This window comes from Mustela nigripes, chromosome 2 (assembly GCF_022355385.1).
Source record: "Mustela nigripes isolate SB6536 chromosome 2, MUSNIG.SB6536, whole genome shotgun sequence".
In the NCBI taxonomy this organism is placed as follows: Eukaryota; Metazoa; Chordata; class Mammalia; order Carnivora; family Mustelidae; genus Mustela; species Mustela nigripes.
In genome coordinates this window covers 16,441,355-16,459,888 of record NC_081558.1, presented here as the reverse complement: position 1 = coordinate 16,459,888, position 18,534 = coordinate 16,441,355, and the positions used below count along the sequence as shown (strand labels likewise).

The 18,534-nt window shown below is 47.3% G+C and overlaps 2 protein-coding genes across 3 annotated transcripts in view; one reads left to right on the top strand and one right to left on the bottom strand.

Annotated features, from left to right (window-relative positions):
* The window catches only part of LTF (lactotransferrin), a 28,110-nt gene extending 18,704 nt beyond the window's left edge, over positions 1–9,406 (top strand). Inside the window, exons 14-17 of the mRNA XM_059389566.1 lie at positions 4,823–4,890; positions 6,513–6,697; positions 7,611–7,800; positions 9,202–9,406. Coding sequence (XP_059245549.1) covers positions 4,823–4,890; positions 6,513–6,697; positions 7,611–7,800; positions 9,202–9,236 — 478 coding nt within the window. The 3' untranslated portion in view covers positions 9,237–9,406. The remainder of the gene's footprint in view (positions 1–4,822; positions 4,891–6,512; positions 6,698–7,610; positions 7,801–9,201) is intronic.
* Positions 9,407–15,489: 6,083 nt separating this feature from the next.
* On the bottom strand, positions 15,490–17,544 carry CCRL2 (C-C motif chemokine receptor like 2). 2 transcript variants are annotated; one of them, XM_059387810.1, is made up of 2 exons: positions 17,177–17,544; positions 15,490–16,657 (listed from the first exon to the last, which is right to left on the bottom strand). In XM_059387810.1, exon 2 carries the CDS (start codon positions 16,615–16,617, stop codon positions 15,535–15,537), a length of 1,083 nt encoding a protein of 360 aa, XP_059243793.1. In that variant the 5' UTR covers positions 16,618–16,657; positions 17,177–17,544; the 3' UTR covers positions 15,490–15,534. The 2 variants fall into 2 exon arrangements, with proteins under 2 accessions (XP_059243793.1, XP_059243794.1); XM_059387811.1 differs by lacking the exon at positions 17,177–17,544 and adding an exon at positions 16,963–17,147.
* Between the last annotated feature and the right edge of the window lie 990 nt (positions 17,545–18,534).

The following is an 18,534-nucleotide window of genomic DNA, read 5'->3' as shown; positions in this document are numbered from 1 at the left end:
CTCTATTCACCAAGAATATATTGCACTTGGGGCTCCTGGGTGGCTCAGTCAGTTAAGCGTCTGACTCTTAATTTCAGCTTGATCTCAGGGTTGTGAGTTCAAGCCCTGCATCAGGCCCTGCGCTGGGTGTGGAGCCAATAAAAAAAAAAAAAAAAAAAAAAAGGATATTGCACCACCAGATGGCGTCATGGATCTGACAAGGAAAGTGGCCAAAGTGGGGTCTTTGAACTTTTCATATATAAATTCAGTAGCCTTCTCTCCCACAATGGGACGATACAGATGTAACTTTTACTATCGTGTGAGTGACTTATGAAAATATTTTGTGAAAGTATGAGAATATCTTTAAAAGACTAAGGATTTGCAAATAGAAAAGCTGTGATGTGATTCTACTCAGAAATATTGAGTAGACACTGAGAAAAACCCAGAGGAATCATGTGGTTTTCTCTTTATAATCACGGGAAGGTATTATTCCATTGGAAACATCTACACCTTAGTCTTCCTCTTTATTCAAGAAGGAAATGTTTTGTCTTTTGTCTAAACTGAAAGCTGGACCCAGAAGTCCTAGCATGGCTACATTTCTAATTAACATTCTTATATTGCTGGTTCTTAATTTTCACTTTTCAGCTATTTTTCTGCTGACTTTCCATTATGGAAGAAGTTCTAGCCTCTCCTGCAACTCCTGTGTCTGTTCCACTCACAAGCACGAATTTCACCTTTTAGCACCCAACATATTTTTATTTCATGTTCAGTGCTTACGTTATTATGAATATGTAAATATTCTCATATCAAATATGTGGTGTAATAAGGTTGTACTTCTCTTACAGTACAAAGTTTTCGTTTACTCTAGGGTTAGTAAGTGTCTTTTTTTTTTTTTTGCTTCATTGTTTCTTTTTTTATTTTGCTTCATTTTTTGCGTCATGTTTTTTTTGCTTCATGTACTTAAAAAAAATCACTAGTTCATCTAAAAACCCGTAGTCAGTAGTGTAAACCTCCTAACAATACATACCCAGACTGAATACTGGCTCTGGTTCATCAGATGCTGGGGAATCTTGCTCTGGCCAAGTCCCGACTGGTGTTCTCGATGCCTCTTGTACAGCTGTCGTCCTTGGATTCCCCTTGATGGTCATTCTGGGATTTCCCTTCACAATACTTTATGTTAAATTGCCTGTTTCCTGGATTCCATATCTTTTGCTTTCTTGGCTTTGTTGGCACAGAACACATCTTTTTGAGAAAGGCTGAATGGACATTGTTGTTCTTTGAGGATTACATGTCTGAAAATGTGTTTGTACTACCTTTGAAATGATGTATAGTTTGGCTGAATGACTAAGTGTCGGTTGAAAAACATTCTCCCTAGGGATTTTGACAGGATTTTCCCTGTCTGGGAAAGGACAGCATTAGCTATTTTGACCAATCCTCTCACTAAAAACAAGCAAAAATGTTGGAATAGTCCACACGGGCGTGCACACGCGCGTGCACACACACACACACGCACACACATTCTTAAAAATATCAAATAAGTAACAAAGTAGTAAGATTATTAAGGGAGACTAGGAATTCAGAGAAATAAGAGTTCACTTTGTCCTGAGGATATTTACCTGTCGTGACAAACTTGAACACAGAGGTTACATACGGCTTTAAGGTAGGAGTGAGTCAGAAGTAATTTCCTCACCTACTCCTGAGGGCATCAAGTTGTTGGATGCTGAGGAAAACGGAGGAGAATGCACACCAGCCCGGAAAAACTGAAGGCATGAGCCCCCTCCTGCATGGATTTGCAGCTCAAACTTCTATCCCCTAGAATGGTCCAGAAATTCTCAACTAATGAATCTTTTTATTTATTTATTTATTTATATAAAGACTTTATTTTTTTATTTGACAGAGATTCACAGTGAGAGAGGGAACACAAAGCAGAGGGATTGGAAGAGGGAGAAGCAGGCTTCTCGCCAAGCAGGGAACTCGATGCGGGGCTTGATCCCAGGATCCTGGGATCATGACCCTGAGCCGAAGGCAGATGCTTAACTACTGAGCCACCCAGGTGCCCCTCAACTCATAAATATTTTTAAAAGTGGTCCCAGACTAGTGGTCCCTCTAGAAACCTGCCTGAAAGACAGCACCTTGAAGATAGGCCTCAATGATTGTTCAAAAATCCTATCTTTTTTTTTTTTTTTTAAAGCTTTTATTTATTTATTTGACACAGAGAGAGAGAGAGAGATCACAAGCCGGCAGAGAGGCAGGCAGAGAGAGATGGGGAAGCAGGCTCCCTACTGAGCAGAGAGCCCGATGCAGGGCTCGATCTCAGGACCCTGAGATCATGACCTGAGTGGAAGGCAGAGGCTTAACCCACTGAGCCATCCAGGTGCCCGCCAAATCCTGTCTTGATGACAATGAGAAGTACACAGTCAGAAGTAACTATAATAGTATGAAGCAAACACACAGGGGGAAAGTTATAGAAGCAACATCCAGCAGAAAAAACAGTATTTTTTTCTAAAAGAATAAATTGAACTTCTGGAAAGGAAAAAAAAAAAACCATAGCATTTGAAACTATCTATGCCATTGGACAGTTTCACAGCTTAGACATAGCTGAAAAGAGAATTAAGGAATATATGTGAAAAAATTATCCAGAATGTAACAGAAAGACAGAAACTACAACAAATTCAAAAATTTAAAAACATTAATCCATTGTCTTCTAAATCTAGAATTTCCGTTGAGAAATCTACCATTTTAGATTCCCCATCCTTTGTATGTGACTCTTCCGTTTTGAAAAAGAAGTATTTTCGATTTTTCAACAATTTATTTGTAACATCCTTGTTCTGAGAGAATGAGCTTTAGGAGGGTGAGGAAGCATCTTAGACACACAGGTCGACACAAAGAATATTTTGTGAAGAGTAAAGAAATCAGACACCTATGCCTCTCCTTTAAATGTGTATTTCTCTCTAAATTTATAGAGATTGAACAATGAATGAAAAATACTTTTTAAGAAAAATTCATTTGGGGTTTTATCGAAAGTAAGATGCTTTGAAAACAAGTTTCTTAAGTTTCTGAGTTAAAAAAAAAAATCTCCAATGTTCTGAAACTTCACACTGATACTTCTTTATGTGAGTCTCCTTTTAAACCTTTGGATTGGACACTTGGTGGGCCTCTTTTGTCTAAAAGCTCAAGTTGTTCTGTTCTGGGAAATCTTACTTCATTATTTCTTAGATAATTTCTACCCTTTTTCTCTGATTTCTCTTTAAACTTTTTTTAATTCTTAAAATATAGACTCTTGGATTATCATTTCATCTTCTTCTTATTTATTTTTTTTATTATTTGCTTTTCTTTATCTTCCAGTTTCTGGGGTATTTCCTCAGCTTGACCTAATCATTATATCATTTTTGAGAATTTTGATAATGATTTTTGTTTTACTTTCTAAGAACAGTTTGTATTCTGACTGCTCATTTTTAAGAGCTTCTTGTTCTTGTTTTATGACTGCTACAATTTCTTTCATCTCTTTAGCGATATTCATTTGTAGTAAAAAAAATTTTAGGGTCCTGGTGGTTCAGTGGGTTAAGCCTCTGCCTTCAGCTCAGGTCATGATCTCAGGGTCCTGGGATTGAGCTCTGCATCGGTCTCTCTGCTCAGCAGGGAGCCTGCTTCCCCCCACTCTCTCTGCCTGCTGCTCTGCCTACTTGTGTTCTCTCTCTGTCAAATAAATAAATAAAATCTTTAAAAAAAATTTTATTCCTTCTCCTGTATTGTCTCTGTATTTTCTGAGCATAATTAACTATGTTTTTGCAGTCTACATTTTTTCCTAGCTTTTATTCCAAAGATCCAGTAGTTTCTGGCCACTTGTCCATATTTGAGAATAAACACAAACAATAACTGTGAGTTCTGCATCAGGTGCCATGTCTTGGCTTGGTTATGGGGCTCACCTATGGGGCAATTGATTCGTGTCATTTCATTGTGGGGCATCCCCATGTCAGAATCTATAGGAATGTTGTTTTTTTTTTTTTTTTGAAATTTATAGGACTTTTTTTTTTTTTTTTTTTGATTGATCAACTTTTCCAGAGAGAGAATCATCCCATATGCTTCTTGGGAGGCTGAGTTGGGGAAAAAGATTATGATTTAACCTTCCAAAATATAGGTTTTCAATCCACTCTCTGACATCAGTGTTGGGCCTCTGCTCTCCACTGTGCTTGGCTCTTTGTCTCTCATATAATTCAGGTTCAATATCTTGTGAACAAGCCTTCAGTCTTCTGCCAGAGGGTGGGGTGTGCGGAGCCATCTCCCATCCAAATGGAATAGAAGTGCACATAAGCCATGTTTATACACACTCTATCCAGTCCTCCTGTCTCAGCCAGATTCGTGATGCCTGGTACTTCTAACTGATGAACTTTCTGGATTTCTGTAGCACACATCAGTGTTCTTCTGGGCTTCCCTCTCTTCCCCCTTCCATTTACAGCTGTCTCTGCTCTGCTGGTTCAATTACAACTCATTGGTTTGCTCTCCACCTTCCAAAAGTTGTCAGTACTACCTTCTCTCTTCCCCTCCTGCCCTCCCCTGACTCATGGTGTACAGCTTAAAAAACCTCATTAAAGTTAAAAAAAAAAAAAGGAAACCCAAAACCCATCAATTTCACTAATGTCATTTTATTGGGACTCTGGAAGCAGGGAAGATTCATGAACATATGTGTTCAAGCTACCATTTTAAACTCTATGTTCCTGGAAATATTTGTCTTTATTCCATGTTTACTCCCTTTTTCCAGTTTTTGGAATCGATATTACACATATTTATGAACCCTAATCGTTTCTCGTTTGTGGCAATGTGTTTATTTTCCGGAACATTCTAGGTGCCTGGCGGAGAGGGCTGGAGATGTGGCATTTGTGAAAGACGTCACTGTCTTGGAGAACACGAATGGTAAGCCAAGTGTTTCCCTTTCGCGTCTCAGGATTCAGATTTGCAATTGGGAAGTTATTATGACCTTTTCGAGGCTTTGGATCAATTACTTGCAAAATTCTTTACTTAATCATGCCACGTGGTATGTCTGTGAGTGTCACACTGATTTTGAAACCCTATTCCCTCTCTCTATCTCTCTCTCATACACACACACACATCCCAGCCATACACAGTAGCAAATGTCTCCCTGGCTTTGTCTAGTCAACCACAGAAGTACACCATCTCCCTGTCGCAAAGTTTTAAAAAAAAGAAGTAAGGGGACTTCATTCAGACCCATGTGAGCCCTCTGTCTGGAAACTCTTTGGGAGTCTTTGGGGGGACAAAATCACAGGCAGGTACCGATAATGGTATAGTGAATAGTAATTGCCAACTTCTGCACCCTGAGCCATCGGGCCTCCCTCCAAACTGTAGCCTTCTTCCGAACCCCTACTTGGCCCCCAAGGCAGACATAAAAGCTTGGAGTGATCTCAATATCAAATAGAGCCAAGAGAGCGGATAAAGTGTTTGTTTTGGTTTTTGTTTTTTTGAGGGGAGATAGGGTAGAAGGAGAGAAGCAGGGGCCTGAACATTGGATCTGTGTTTGCACATACACAGACATGTGTAGAATTCTACTTCAAACTTATGAAGCGTTAATCCAAGTGATCTCTGGGGATCGATGGATGTCAGGTTTTTTTTTACTGAAGTGTAATTAACATACGGTGTGATATTAGTTTCGGGTGTACAGTATAGTGATTTAACAATCACTGTACATGACTCAGTGCTTACCACGATAAGAGTACGCTCGTTATCCTAGAGCGATGTCAGATTACGGTGTAAGTTTCTTTGGGATTTTACAACTATTTTTTTAAATCGATGGAACATACTCAATAAACTTACAGAAGTTCCTATCCTTTGTCTGGTTATACACTAAGAGCCTTTGAATATGAAAGGAAGGAGAAAACAATTTCTTCTTGAATATAAACCAGATGTTCCTTTTCTAGAAATCACTGGAAAATAGGGCACAAGTGGAGGGCGTTCTTTTTAAAAAAAAAAAAAAATTAACAGCTCTGTTGAGATACAATTCATGCTATAAAAATATGCTCATTCCAAATGTGTGACTCGGTGATCTCTAGCACATTCATGGAGCGTCACACCCACCAGCCCAGCCCAATTCTAGAACACTCTAGAACACTCCAGAAAGTACTCCTGCCCCTTTCCCCACTCCTCCAGAGCTGCCCACCACCAGTCTGCTTTCTGTCTCTGTAGATTTGCCTGTTCTGGACATTTCACAAAAATGGAATCCCGTAGCCTTTAGTGACTGGCTTTTTTTTACTGAGCATCACGTTCTCAGGGTTTGTCCACATTGTAGAGCATGTCAGGGTTTTGCTCCCTTATGTGCCTGGATCCTGTCCCCTAGTGTGGACACAGCACTGACGTCTGCTATATTTGGAGTTTGTATAGCTTGTGCAGACAGCTTCCTTCTCTCTCCCTCGTGTCACTGTGACCCACATGTGTGCATTTCAGGAGAAGCCAGTGGACCCAGAAAGGACCTTTACTGAGGGGGGCAACCCCATGGCTGATGCCACCTTTCTTTATCTCCCCAGGTGAGAACCCTGAGGCCTGGGCTAAGGATTTGAAGATGGAGGACTTTGAGCTTCTGTGCCTCGATGGCACCCGGAAGCCCGTGACGGAGGCTCAGACGTGCCACCTGGCCATGGCTCCGAACCACGGTGTGGTATCTCGGCAAGAGAAGGCAACACACTTGAAGCAGGTGCTGCTTGACCAACAGGTGTGGATCACCAGGGCCTCCTGTCATCTCCCAGCTGCACGGGCTGCTGTGAGGCGGGGTAGTCACAGCGCTAGAGGGGAAGCAGCCCGCCCAGAGCCCATCTTTCCCGTCCCTCTGCATGAAGTTGGTTTCACGCTGAGGAGCTGCCCAGAGTCTCAGTGATGGGAAAAACAGAGGCGTCGCACGCATAATCTCTAGAAAGAACACACCCAGAACTTCTGTAGTTTGAAGGCTATCTTTGGGAAGTGGTTTGCAGGAAACCGTGCAATTTCCTTAAAGTCTGTGATTCTCTTTAAGAGCATCTAGATTTTGTGTTAGAACACCTCATGTCCAGGTGTGATGTAAAGACGGTGGCCCCAGACTGGTAATAATGGGTACAGGAACCTCACTGTGGCATGCTCACTGATGCTGGTAAGATGGGTTCATCACTGAGGTGTGTTGCTCTTGCCCCTCGGATGAGGCTGAGTGACCCACCCGCCCAAGGCAGTGACCTGATCAAGGACAGAGATGATTTCCAATGCAGACTGCCTGTCTGCGAGAGCTGGCCTCTTGGAATTGCTGTAGGTGATCAGCTTTTGTGGGAGTTCTCAGAAATCCTCAGCTGTCACCTAGCCACCCAGAGATTTTAGGGGAAGAGACCGCAGATGGACAAGGAAGGAAAGATGGCAGGAGGTGAGATCAGAAGTAGGGGAGGGGTGCAGTCCTTATCTGGTGTGTCTGTCCCCTGTGGGGCATGGGCTGCTGGAGGACATGGGGCAGGGCGGGGCTCAGCCAAGTGGTGGAAGGCATCCAGAACTCAGCTCCTTTCATTCTGTGGGCTTCCCAGGGCTGAGCCTGGATGGAGGAGGTGTCTTTGTTCTACATTCTCCTGTTTCCCTCGGCTACTCTCTTACTGTCTGCCTTGTTAATATAGAATCAGTTTGGAAGAAACGGCGAGAAGTGCCCAAGAGACTTTTGCTTGTTCTTGTCTGAGACCAAAAACCTTCTGTTCAATGACAACACGGAGTGCCTGGCCAGACTCCAGGGCAAAAACACGTATCAAGAATATTTGGGATCAGCGTACGTCACGGCTGTTGGTAATCTGAGACAGTGCTCGAGCTCCCGTAAGTGCGACACCCCGGGGAAGCTGGCACGTGGGAAGGGTGGCAAGGTTGCTGGGCTGGGTGGCATTTTGGGAGTGAAGATGGGAATAAAAAAGTCACGGCGATGTGCTTTCCTGCTGCCTTGGGAAGTTACGGTGTCACTGACAAGATGAAAGACTTAGGGAAAAATCAGGCACTAGTAATATGCTCAATTTTTATAATGCTGAGGGCCCGTCCTGGGTTTTAGAAACTGATGATACATTTTATCCAGTAGAATGAAATGTGTGTACATGTATGTAGCTATATGTATATATGCTTATACACACGTACATGCACATACATGTATGTGTGTGTATACATGTATGTATTCAGAAAGGACAAATGCTGGTCTCCAGACAGTTACTGTAAATGCCAGCCATGGAAAATACAAAGTCTTAGAAAGCATCTTAGCTAGGAAAATGTATTGAAAAATGATTGCTCCTTGAAGAACACGTGTAAGATACTGCTGAGTGTCGTAAGATCCCAGGGGTGATTCTAACACTACAATGTGCACCACCTGGCCTGGGCATGGGGTCGCCCAGAATCTGGTTCCTGGGACCTCATCGACAGCTGGAGACATCGGGGTGGTGGGGGCTCCAGGGTGGGGTGGGGCCCAGAAGCTCTAGTATCAGTCCTTCACAGCTAGGCGCTGTGTCCCCCACAACCCCGCCTACTGAGGGGACACTGGGCTGTGTTTGGAGGTATTTTTGATTCTTACAACATAGGAGAGTGCAGCTGGTGTCTGTGGGCAGCAGCCATGGTTGCTGCTGAACAAAGCAGAGAACAGCCCAGTCAACCAAGGGCTGCCCGGGCCCCAATGTCAATACCACCGCTGTTCTTTAGCAGGGCAATTTGATCAGGTGGTTCGAGGACTCCGTTCTGAGAAAGAGGCTGCAGGGCTATTCCAGAGTGTGTGCCTCTTGAGGACAGGGCCCGTGCATCCCTGTAGGAACCTTGGCACTCGGCACAGTGCCTCACACCAAGCAGGCCTCGGGGAGTACTTGTCAGTGCCCAAGGGCATGAGGAGGTGATCACTGCTGTGGACAGATCTGCATGAAGACAGGGCATTGACGGCTCCCATCCGAGGACCATCTGTGCCTTGTGAACTTGACTGTGACAGTTGAGTCAATTAGAGGCAAAAGGGGGTGGGGCCTGTGTCACTCAGGCGAGGACAGGAAGTCACCCTGGTTAGTGAGGCCCAGAGCCAAGGGGCCACCATCAGGAGGAGGCTCAGAGGGCCAAGGTGAGCAAGCACGGGCCGCAGGTTGGTGGGAGAAAGCAGGGGAAGGTCTGTGTTTCAGTACCCTCCTTGACTGATATCTTGGTTAAAAAAAAAAAAAAAGAAATCGGTTTTTGACTTTCCTGCTTTGGTGTGTCCCACAGCGCTTCTGGAAGCCTGCGCCTTCCTGAGTAGATAAAACCCGCCAGAAGATGGCCTGGCCTCCCTTCCTGAGGCGCTTCAGCCCCTCGCTGCTCCCGGCCCTTCCCCGGAGCGCTGGGCCTTCTCCCACCCTGGCCAGTCGTCTGCTTTCCCAACCCCGTGCTATCATCCTTGAAGTAAAATAAAAAGAAAGGCTGTCGATTTTCATTCCTTGTAAGGCATCATTCATCTTTTCTAGATTTTATGCTGAAATCATGGGTCTGGTCAGGTGCTGGGCCAGCTGAACCGCTCCTTCTGCATTTTCCAGGCCCTGTGCCTCCTCTGTCCCACAGGCTCTTGGAGGCAAAGGACAGGCCCGGTAGCTGGTTTCCGCAAGGGCATCGGCTGGTTGTTCACATGGTTGTTTGTGTGTGTGCTTGTGTATGTGTGTGTTTCTAGGCCAGGGGGAGGGAATAGGGAGTAGGAATGAAGGCATCCTAAGATGTGAAAGAAACTGGATATCACAAAGATTTTTGGAGTGTTTGGTAATTTTAAATAAAATACGTCGGTACGGCGAATGTACAAGTAATGCAGGCATCATAGGGAGAGGTAACAGCCTTCTGTCCCTTTGTCTTCTGACTGGCCTTATCGTCCGCCCCACCTCTGGCTAACCTCCATTCACTTGTTTTTTCCCCCACTTTCCTCGGCCCAGCTCTGGAGAGCATGGCTCAGGCAGGCTGCCCTCTCGTCCTTCAGCAGGCAGAGTGGGCTGGTCGGGCCACTCTCTCATTCTCTCTGCATCCCACTGTGACTGGGTTCTAACCTGTTCTCTCTCCCGAGTGGTTCTGGAAAAGGACACCCATGCCCTCCCAAACCACCAAGCTTCTCAGGGTTTCCGGCTCTCTTTCCCCGAGCCCCGGGGCCGCTCCTCGAACCCCGTTCCTTCAGCTTCCACTCATCCTCCTCTCCGGCTTCCTTCCCCCGCTGTGTGGAGGACCCGTGCTTTGTCCTTGAAGTGTGCCTCCCCTGTGGCTTTCTTCTCCAGGGTTTTCCTTCTGACCTATGAAAGAACCAAATGACCAGGTCTCAGCTGCTAGTGCAGACTTTCTTCCAGAAACTGGAGCTCAGTGGTGGCCAGGTACCACTCTCTCAGACTGCTAATTCTTCCTCAGGAAGGGAACATTCTCTGGCTTTCAGTTTTTCCATTAGCTCACTGGACCCAACAGGCAAACGCATGCCAACTGGGTGAAGACAAAACAGCCGCCAGACAAGGGTGGCCAGCATTGACCACCACCAATGGGTAGGTAGCTTTGCTGCAGCCTCCACCAGGTTCTGAAATCTGCCAAGAAAGAACATGTATTAGGGTCCCCTAGGCTTTGGAAGAAAACTCACTTTTTGCTACTATGAATTATGGTCCAGATATGCCGTCCCTCCTCACTGAACTTGAGAACATTTTTCAGGGAGCAACATTTGATTCTGTTGTCACATTCATTACTATACGAGCCCCGCAAGGCATAACATTTGGACAGTATGAACCTTCTCGTATAAATAAGATACAAAGGAGAAATTAAAGCCCCACCAGTGAAAAACCCTTTCTGGCCATCAGCTCATGCTAAGTTCTATCAAACAGCAATCTCTTGTTTCTGCCTCACACCCGTGTCTTTCCGCCAGCGACTCTTTCGCTCGTGTCTTTGTTCTGAGACCCGGGCTGAAAGAGAGACGGGGAGGGGTGCCTCACCGTAATTTTTAGAGCTTCTGTAGGACGACAGCATGGTCATTCCCATCACTTCATTGTCCTAAATCAGTCGGGTGGCCGTGACGTCGAGGAGGTGGGTATATGATGTCCCGTAGGGAGAGGCCCAGTGGGAAGGAGCAGTGAACATCTTGGCCATAGGACTCTATTTCACTTCTGTGCCTGAGGCTGTACCTTCATTTAGTTCAACCCTAAGGCTCTGGTCCTTCTCTTTTCTGAGATTTGGTGTTGTCAGCAGAACACACAGGAACATCCGTACATCAGGGTCACAGTCATGAAATGTAGAGAAGGTGAGCAAATCACCATTCTGCTGTGGTCGTGGGTGTGAGAAGCCACCTGCTTCTTCCAACCGAAGGGACAGTCCCACTGGGTTGTGAACACTGTGGCCTGAACCAGGTCATTTCTAGTGTTTGAGCCAGAATGAAATAAATGGGTGAAGTTGAGTCTGGATTTTAGGATGGAAGCAAAGGGTATGTTAAGAAATGGTCGTAAGCTGGGGCGCCTGGGTGGCTCAGTGGGTTAAGCCACTGCCTTCGGCTCAGGTCATGATCTCAGGGTCCTGGGATCGAGTCCCACATCGGGCTCTCTGCTTAGCGGGGAGCCTGCTTCCTCCTCTCTCTCTCTCTGCCTGCCTCTCTGCCTACTTGTGATCTCTCTCTGTAAAAAAAAAAAAAAAAATCTAAAAAAAAAAAAAAAAAAAAAGAAAGAAATGGTCGTAAGCGGCCACAGGGGTTGAGAAAACTGAGCCCTCTACCCTGAGAGTAAGAGTTTGGAGCCAACTCAATCAAGTTGACTCACTCTCCTAGATGAATAAGGGAACTTAGAGTTGGTCGCAGGTGAGGGAAATGTGGAGATGGTGGAAAATCCACTCAGAGAGGACCCATGGGCCTTAGCCTCTCAGATTCTAAAAGAAAATGTCATCATGGAGACAATTCCTGCCCCTGCTGGCCAGGATACTTTATCCTGGACACCTAATACTATCAGTGATTGGACCCATCTTGGCCATCTCCCATCAGGACAGGGTCTGCCTTTGGGGAGAGCATGTGGGGAGCGGATCCCTACTTCTGGAATGAAAGGTGGAGACCAGTAATGAGGGAGCAGAAGGATGTGGGTGACAGGGGGTCGGAAGAGGGTGAGGCTCCAGGAACCTGTGGAAATTTGGAGTGGGACCCTGAGCCCTCTGCAGAGCAGGAGATAGGTACCACGGCATGCGATCTGAGTCCTAAGGGAGGGTGTCGCTGCAGAAACATGACGTGGAGAATCCGGAGTAAGGCAGGGACAGATGGAGGAAGAGAAGAAACAGCCCACCAGCTTCTTTGCTTCAGCTTGGCTGGGATGGTGGTCAAAGCCTCCAGTCATGAGAAGGAACCAACGTGTGCACTTTGTCTTAGCCAAGAGCAACATCCCTCCTTCTGTGCGTCTCAGATCTTCAGGGACACACAAACCCCGAAACTGCACCCGCAGTAAACTGTCTTCGAGCTTGGCACTCATGAATTCTCGCAGAAATGGGAAGTCTGCACATTTCAGTTCCATAACTTCCCGGATGCTCCTTTCTCCTCCCACTTGGGGGGCATCCCACCGAGCGCAAGCCCTGGGCTGCCACGTGACCTTTGGTCCCCACTTTCTTTTCACACTGAAAGGAGGGTGGCCTCGGCTTGGTGTCCCTGCTTTCACTTCCTCCGACCCCTGACTCCTCACAGGCTTCAAGGGAAAGCCCGGAGCCTTGCATTCTGCATGGTTTCCAGCCTGTGTAGCTTCTCTAGGCTCTCTACCCCCTGGCCAGACCTCGCCAGCCCTGCTCTGGCTTGTAGCTGTCTCTGCCTGGCTCCTCAAATTCCCTCTGCCCCCGAGCTTGGTCCCAGAGGAAGACAACCCCCTTTCCTGTTTGTCCTGGCCGCAGACCATGCCCACACACAAGACAGGGGACAGAGAAATGGCCCAAGGAAAATGCATCAGAATTTCATGGTGCTTGGCCAGAGAGCAGTCAGAGGACAGCCCTGCCAGCCTGTACGAAAGCCAGGGAAGGTACCTCTTTCCCAGGGTGTGTACAGGTTCCTGCCTGGGAGCACGGTCTGCTCAGCGACATGGGCTGGATTTCAGGTCCAATGTCTCCCTCATTAGGGTGTGTAGGCAGGAGCCCACCTGCATAGCCGCCCAGGTGCCGCAGACACAGAAGATAGAGCAGATGCCGAATTCTTAAGGGAGGATCACTTATGTCTGAGCACAGATGCCCTCCAGGGAGACCGCTGCTGAAGCTCGTAACATCAGTCATGCTCCCTCGCCCCGAGATAGCATCGTCTCCTCTCCTCCAGGCCACATCTTTAGGACTAGTTTGCAGACCGCTCCCTATCACCCTTATATCCATCTACCCGTGATTCTGAGCACTATGGGTGTAGCAACACTGGACACTGTCGTGTGCATGTATCACTGAGGAAATGAGCAAATGTGCGGATGCTTTGGGGGACCTAGAGTTACCATGAAAGAAGAGAAGAGGACAGACATACGGAATGGAGAAGGTGAGGTGGAAGCACTGGGTTGGGCGGGAACGGGCGGTATCAGTCCCAGCTCATAATTGGAGTACAATTTCTTGTACGTGATCCAGGCCTACTAAGGAGAAGAGTGGAGGTTAGGGGGGTAACTTCTGTTTAATTGAGCTTCAAAACAGATATTTCCCATTATTGAAGTTGATTCCAACATTTCGTCCCCTAAAGCTGATCCGTAGAGAAATTTTACATCATTCGTCTTCAAAAATGTGGCTCAGTTGGTTGGGCGGCTGCCTTCGGCTCAGGTCATGATCCTGGCGTCCTGGGATCGAGTCCCACATCAGGCTCCTTGCTCGGCAGGGAGTCTGCTTCTCCCTCTGCCTCTGCCTGCCATTCTGTCTGCCTGTGCTCACTCTCTGTCTGATAAATAAATAAAATCTTAAAAAAAAAAAATGTCTTGTTCACAAAAGGTGCTGCCGAACACTGAGACCTGCCTGCAAGCGTAAGACAGCACTCCTGTGTACTTATCACTTGGGAGACGTTTATAGATTCTCCACTTGATGTTTACCTTCTAGCCTAGCATGGAGGGTTGCAGAGTGCCCCTCCACTGGAGGTAAAACGAAAGCTCTCCAGTTGCTCAAACTGATTTTAAAAAGAGGGAAATGTCTTTAGTCCTTGCACAGAGGTCTGAAAATCACGGCTAAGTTCAGAAAACATTTTTTAAAAAAGATTTATTTATTTATGGGGGCGGAGAGAGAGAGGGAGAGAGAGAACATGAGAAGGAGAGGCAGAGGGAGAGGAGAGAGGGAATCCCAAGCAGACTTGATCTCACGACCCCGGGATCAGGACCTGAGCTGAAACCAAGAATCAGATGCCTAACCGACTGACCCCCCAGGGGCCCCCAGGAAATATGTCTGATACAAGTTTGCATGAGAACAGAGGTCGCATTTCTGCAACTTAACTTACAAAAAATTGTATTATCCTGCTAGGGCACCTGGGTGTCTCAGTGAGTTAAGTCTCCGACACTTGCTCTTGATCTTGAGGTTATGAATTCAGGCCCCATATCTGGCTCTGCGCTGGGCATTGGGCCTACTTCATTTATTTTATTTTTTAAAAGTATTTTATTTATTTATTTGACAGAGAGAAACGTAGGGAGAGAGGGAACACAAGTAGGCAGAGTGGGAGAGGGAGAAGCAGGCCTCCCGCCAAGCAAGGAGCCCAATGCCTGGCTCGATCCCAGGACCCTGGGATCATGACCTGAGCAGAAGGCAGACGCTTAACTGAGGCACCCAGGGGTCCTTGGCACTACCAGTTTAATGCACATCGTAAATTCCAGTATTTTCTACAGAGAACCACCAACGAATAACCATTGATTTCCTCATTTTTCCCACATTTTGTAAATGTGTCCAACGAAGCCATTTTCCTGCCCAACACATGTTTTAACCCCCATCCATTACAACACATCTTAGCAGATTCCACTTCAGATTGTACTGAATGAGGTTTCTCAATTCCTTCTAGAATAGTCTCACCAGGAGTTATTTCCACCCAGATTATTCATGTAGCAAGTAGCCAAGGAGACCTAGCAAATTCCACAGAGCAAGTCCCTTCTACCTCTTTATCCATAGTTTCCAGCTAGCCAGTTCTTTCAACTACCCGCAAGAAAATGTGCCTAGATAATTACTTCTATATGAATGGGTTGCTTCTGATTTCAAATGTGGTCTGATTGGTTTTAAGGGTATGTATATATTTCTTCTGTTTCCTTGCCTGATTTTTGGAATTTTGGCAGGCTGGGACAAAGCCCAAGTTTTGGAGCTAGTGGCACGTTTGTGTCCCATCCCTGCCACTTTCCAGCTACATGAGCCTAGACCAATTTCCATGCCTCAGTTCCCTCCTTAGCGAAATGAGACACATTCCATCCATACCCGTGGTCAAGTATTGAGGTGCAAAGGGGCTCAGGTTAGCAAACAGCCTTCCACAACACCTGAGACAAATTCGGTGCTTGGAAAATGCTGGTTCTTCCTGTATCCTGTTTTATACACAAATGCATAAAAAAAAAAAAACCCACAAAACAGGGCCAAGTTACAAAAATCAATGTTTATTTGTGCTACCTTAGACAGAAGCTAGTTTACACTAGCTCGGAGGGGAATGGAATGGTTGTGTCCTTCTCTGGATGCCTCTCGTGTAGATTCCTCCCTGGACTGAAGCGGAGGGCCACTGCACACCGAGCAAGGGTGGCAGAGGTGTCTTCTGAATGTGGGGTCGAGGAACGCGTGCAGGAGGGGGTTGACGCAGCAGTGGGTGGCCGCGACAATTCTCAGGATCTGGACGCTCCTGTCCAGGTTGTAGTCGCTCTTGCAGTCATGCAGGGAGAAAAAGTCTTTAAAAGTGGAGAGGAAAAGGGCTATATTGTAGGGTCCCCACATCAGAAGGAAAGCAGCCATTATGGCAAAAACAAGCTTGGAACGTCCAGACCTCCTCTCCCCAGACCTTCGTATTTTTCTCACTCGCACGTAGCAAAAGACAAAAACGCACAGTGGAAAAAGAAGTCCCAGAATGTTCATTTTTAAGGTCAGATAACGCTTCCAGGATGTCTCCTCTGCCGGCAGGAAGTGAGGTCGTCCGAAGAAGCACTTGGATGTCTGGCTTTCCATCTGAGCTTTGTAAAACACAGATTCGGGCAAAATGACCAGAGCGGCTAGGACCCACGCCAGGACACTTGAGACCAAGCCCCACCGTGCTGTCCGGGCGGTGGAGGACAAGCTCACGGGGAAAAACTCCAGGTACCTCTGCACGGTCAGGAGGACGTTGAAAAACACTTCACTGTACAGGCCTATGGAGTAAAGTACCACGAGAATTCTACAGAAGGGGTTGTCGAGAACCCCCCCATGCGTCCCAGTGTAGGCCCAGAATGGCAGGGCCAGCAAGAAACACAAATTTGAAATGGTCAAGTTTAGGAGGTAGATATTTTCCCTGTGCTTGAGTCCTTTATGCTTCACCAGGATAAGCGCGACCCAGACACTGCCCAGGAGACCCGCCAGGAACACGGCGGTGGAGAGCTGCGGAACCACGCGGGCCGCCAGGAACTTGGGGTCGTAGGGGTCGCACTGTTCTGCTTCGCCGCTGTTCACGTCATCCTCGATGAGGACGTCATAGTCATCGTCGGGGGCTGACGTGTAATTATCCATCTTCAGGCTGCCCCGCATGGACCAGTGAGATTCTTTTCCTTCATACAGCTGGGTGGTCCTGGAGTGGGAAAAAAAAAAAAATGGGATTAGTGTCCGTGAAGCCACCTGTCTCTTTGCTGGTGGTTCATTTTACCTAGAGGAGGTCTACAGCTCAGAAGATTGAAAAATAAACATTTCTCTGATGCATCCGCACCTGCTGAGAGCGGCTGCTGTAAATGACCTCCTCGTTAAGCCGGCACGTACTGGACCATGCGCTAATACCACCGGGGAAATTAAGTAAGCATTACACCTCTTCACAGAACTTAAATTCTCCCGGTGGAAACACGGTTTGCCTCTCTGAAGATAATATTTAAGGAAACGCACCATCAAAGAGAGCCAAGCAGCGCTGTTTAGTGTCTTGAAATAAGTATCAGTCCTAATTCCTACGTGTTCAAAGAGTCTGTTCACCCTGGCAGACAGCTTCCTGTGACAGGCTGGCCGAGTTCTTCTCTCCAAGGACAGAAACAAAGGTTTGCAAAAGTGAAACCATCCCCAGCATCAACATAGACGTCACTGGTTAAACACAGAGATGACTTACCCCTTGACAGAGTTCCAGCGGGGCAGGGCACAGCCTCCTGACCCACCATCAGAGCTGCCGTGGGAATGGCCTGGGGCCCCTGAGACACCGGCTTTCTTCTGAGCAGCCCCGGTCTTGACCTTGGGGGCAAGAGAAGCCACTGTTTAAGCCCTGGGGAGCTCTACACCACAAGTCACTGGTCACGGTTTCAGGGACTAACCCAAAGAAAACAACTTGAAAGCTTCTCCGGACCCCTACAGTGTTTCTCAAGCCTCTGAGAGAAACCAGAAGTTGTTTTCTCCTCCCGGTTCCCCCTGGACCCCGCCTTTGATTTCCCCCTGGCCTTTAGACAGGCGTCCTCCTGGCTGTCTCAGATAAGGGAACTGACTTGTCATTGCTCCCCAGTGATACGAGGTGGGGTGACAGCAGGACACTTCTGAGTGGGTGACAGCCAGCAGTGGAGGATAAAGCGTCCTGTGGGAGCTCTGTGTGCAGACCTCAAGGCAGAAGCCCACTCTGTGCATCTGTAGGGCATCTAGAAGGCTCGGGGAGAACCACAGTGAATGGTTGAGAGACCCTGGTGGGGGGGGGGCGTCCCAAGAGAGGTCTGAGGACAAAGGAAGCCACAGAGTGGTGTCACTTGGGAAGGGGGCTGGTGCAGAGAGGCTAGGGATCAGTGAGTGGGGGGCTGCTATGGGAGTTAACAAAAATGTTGTGAAGAAAACCAGGAGTTAAGCAAGCTGTGAAGCGCTGCCCCTGCTCCCAGAAGATTCCAGAAAATTCCATGGAGGTTGGGGGTGGGTCAAGTCTGGGCTACAGAGCCGGTGGGGAGAGCTCCCCGCCCAGGACTGTGGTGGGGGGAAGGGGGAGGTCTGAGGTTGGACAGAAAGGAAGCTGGAGGAGTCCAGATTTCACGGTGGAGGGAGGAAGCAGGGGGTGGTCAGGGGGCAGGAACCAGGCAGGGAGGGTGGCTTGGAAGAAGGATGAAGGGAGAAGAGGAACACCAACCAGCAGGGAAGTCCCTATGGACTTCTCCCAGATCCGCTCTCGGGACCCGTGACTGACCTAATTTGGGGCCACCCCACTGCACCGTGGTTTAGCACTCACAGACCTGGTTCGAGGACATCCTGTTAACGAACGCCAGAGACGTGCCTGAGGTAGCTTTCAACTCAGAGCATGGACCCGTGAAGATGGAAATAGAAGCAAACTATTAAAAGAAAGGCAAAAACAAACATAAAAAGGGCCCAGACGAAAATGTGGTTGAGTGTTAAATTTAACTCAAAGATGACGTTTGTCCTCCGCACGGGGGTTGGCGTCGCTGGGAATCTGGGCGGTGAGCGCCTCCCAGCAAGGACATGGCCCCCTCCCCCCCGGCACAG

Excerpts from the sequence above, each read along its gene's own strand:
- CCRL2 (XM_059387810.1), bottom strand. The coding sequence starts at position 16,617 with ATGCGGGGCAGCCTGAAGATGGATAATTACACGTCAGCCCCCGACGAT.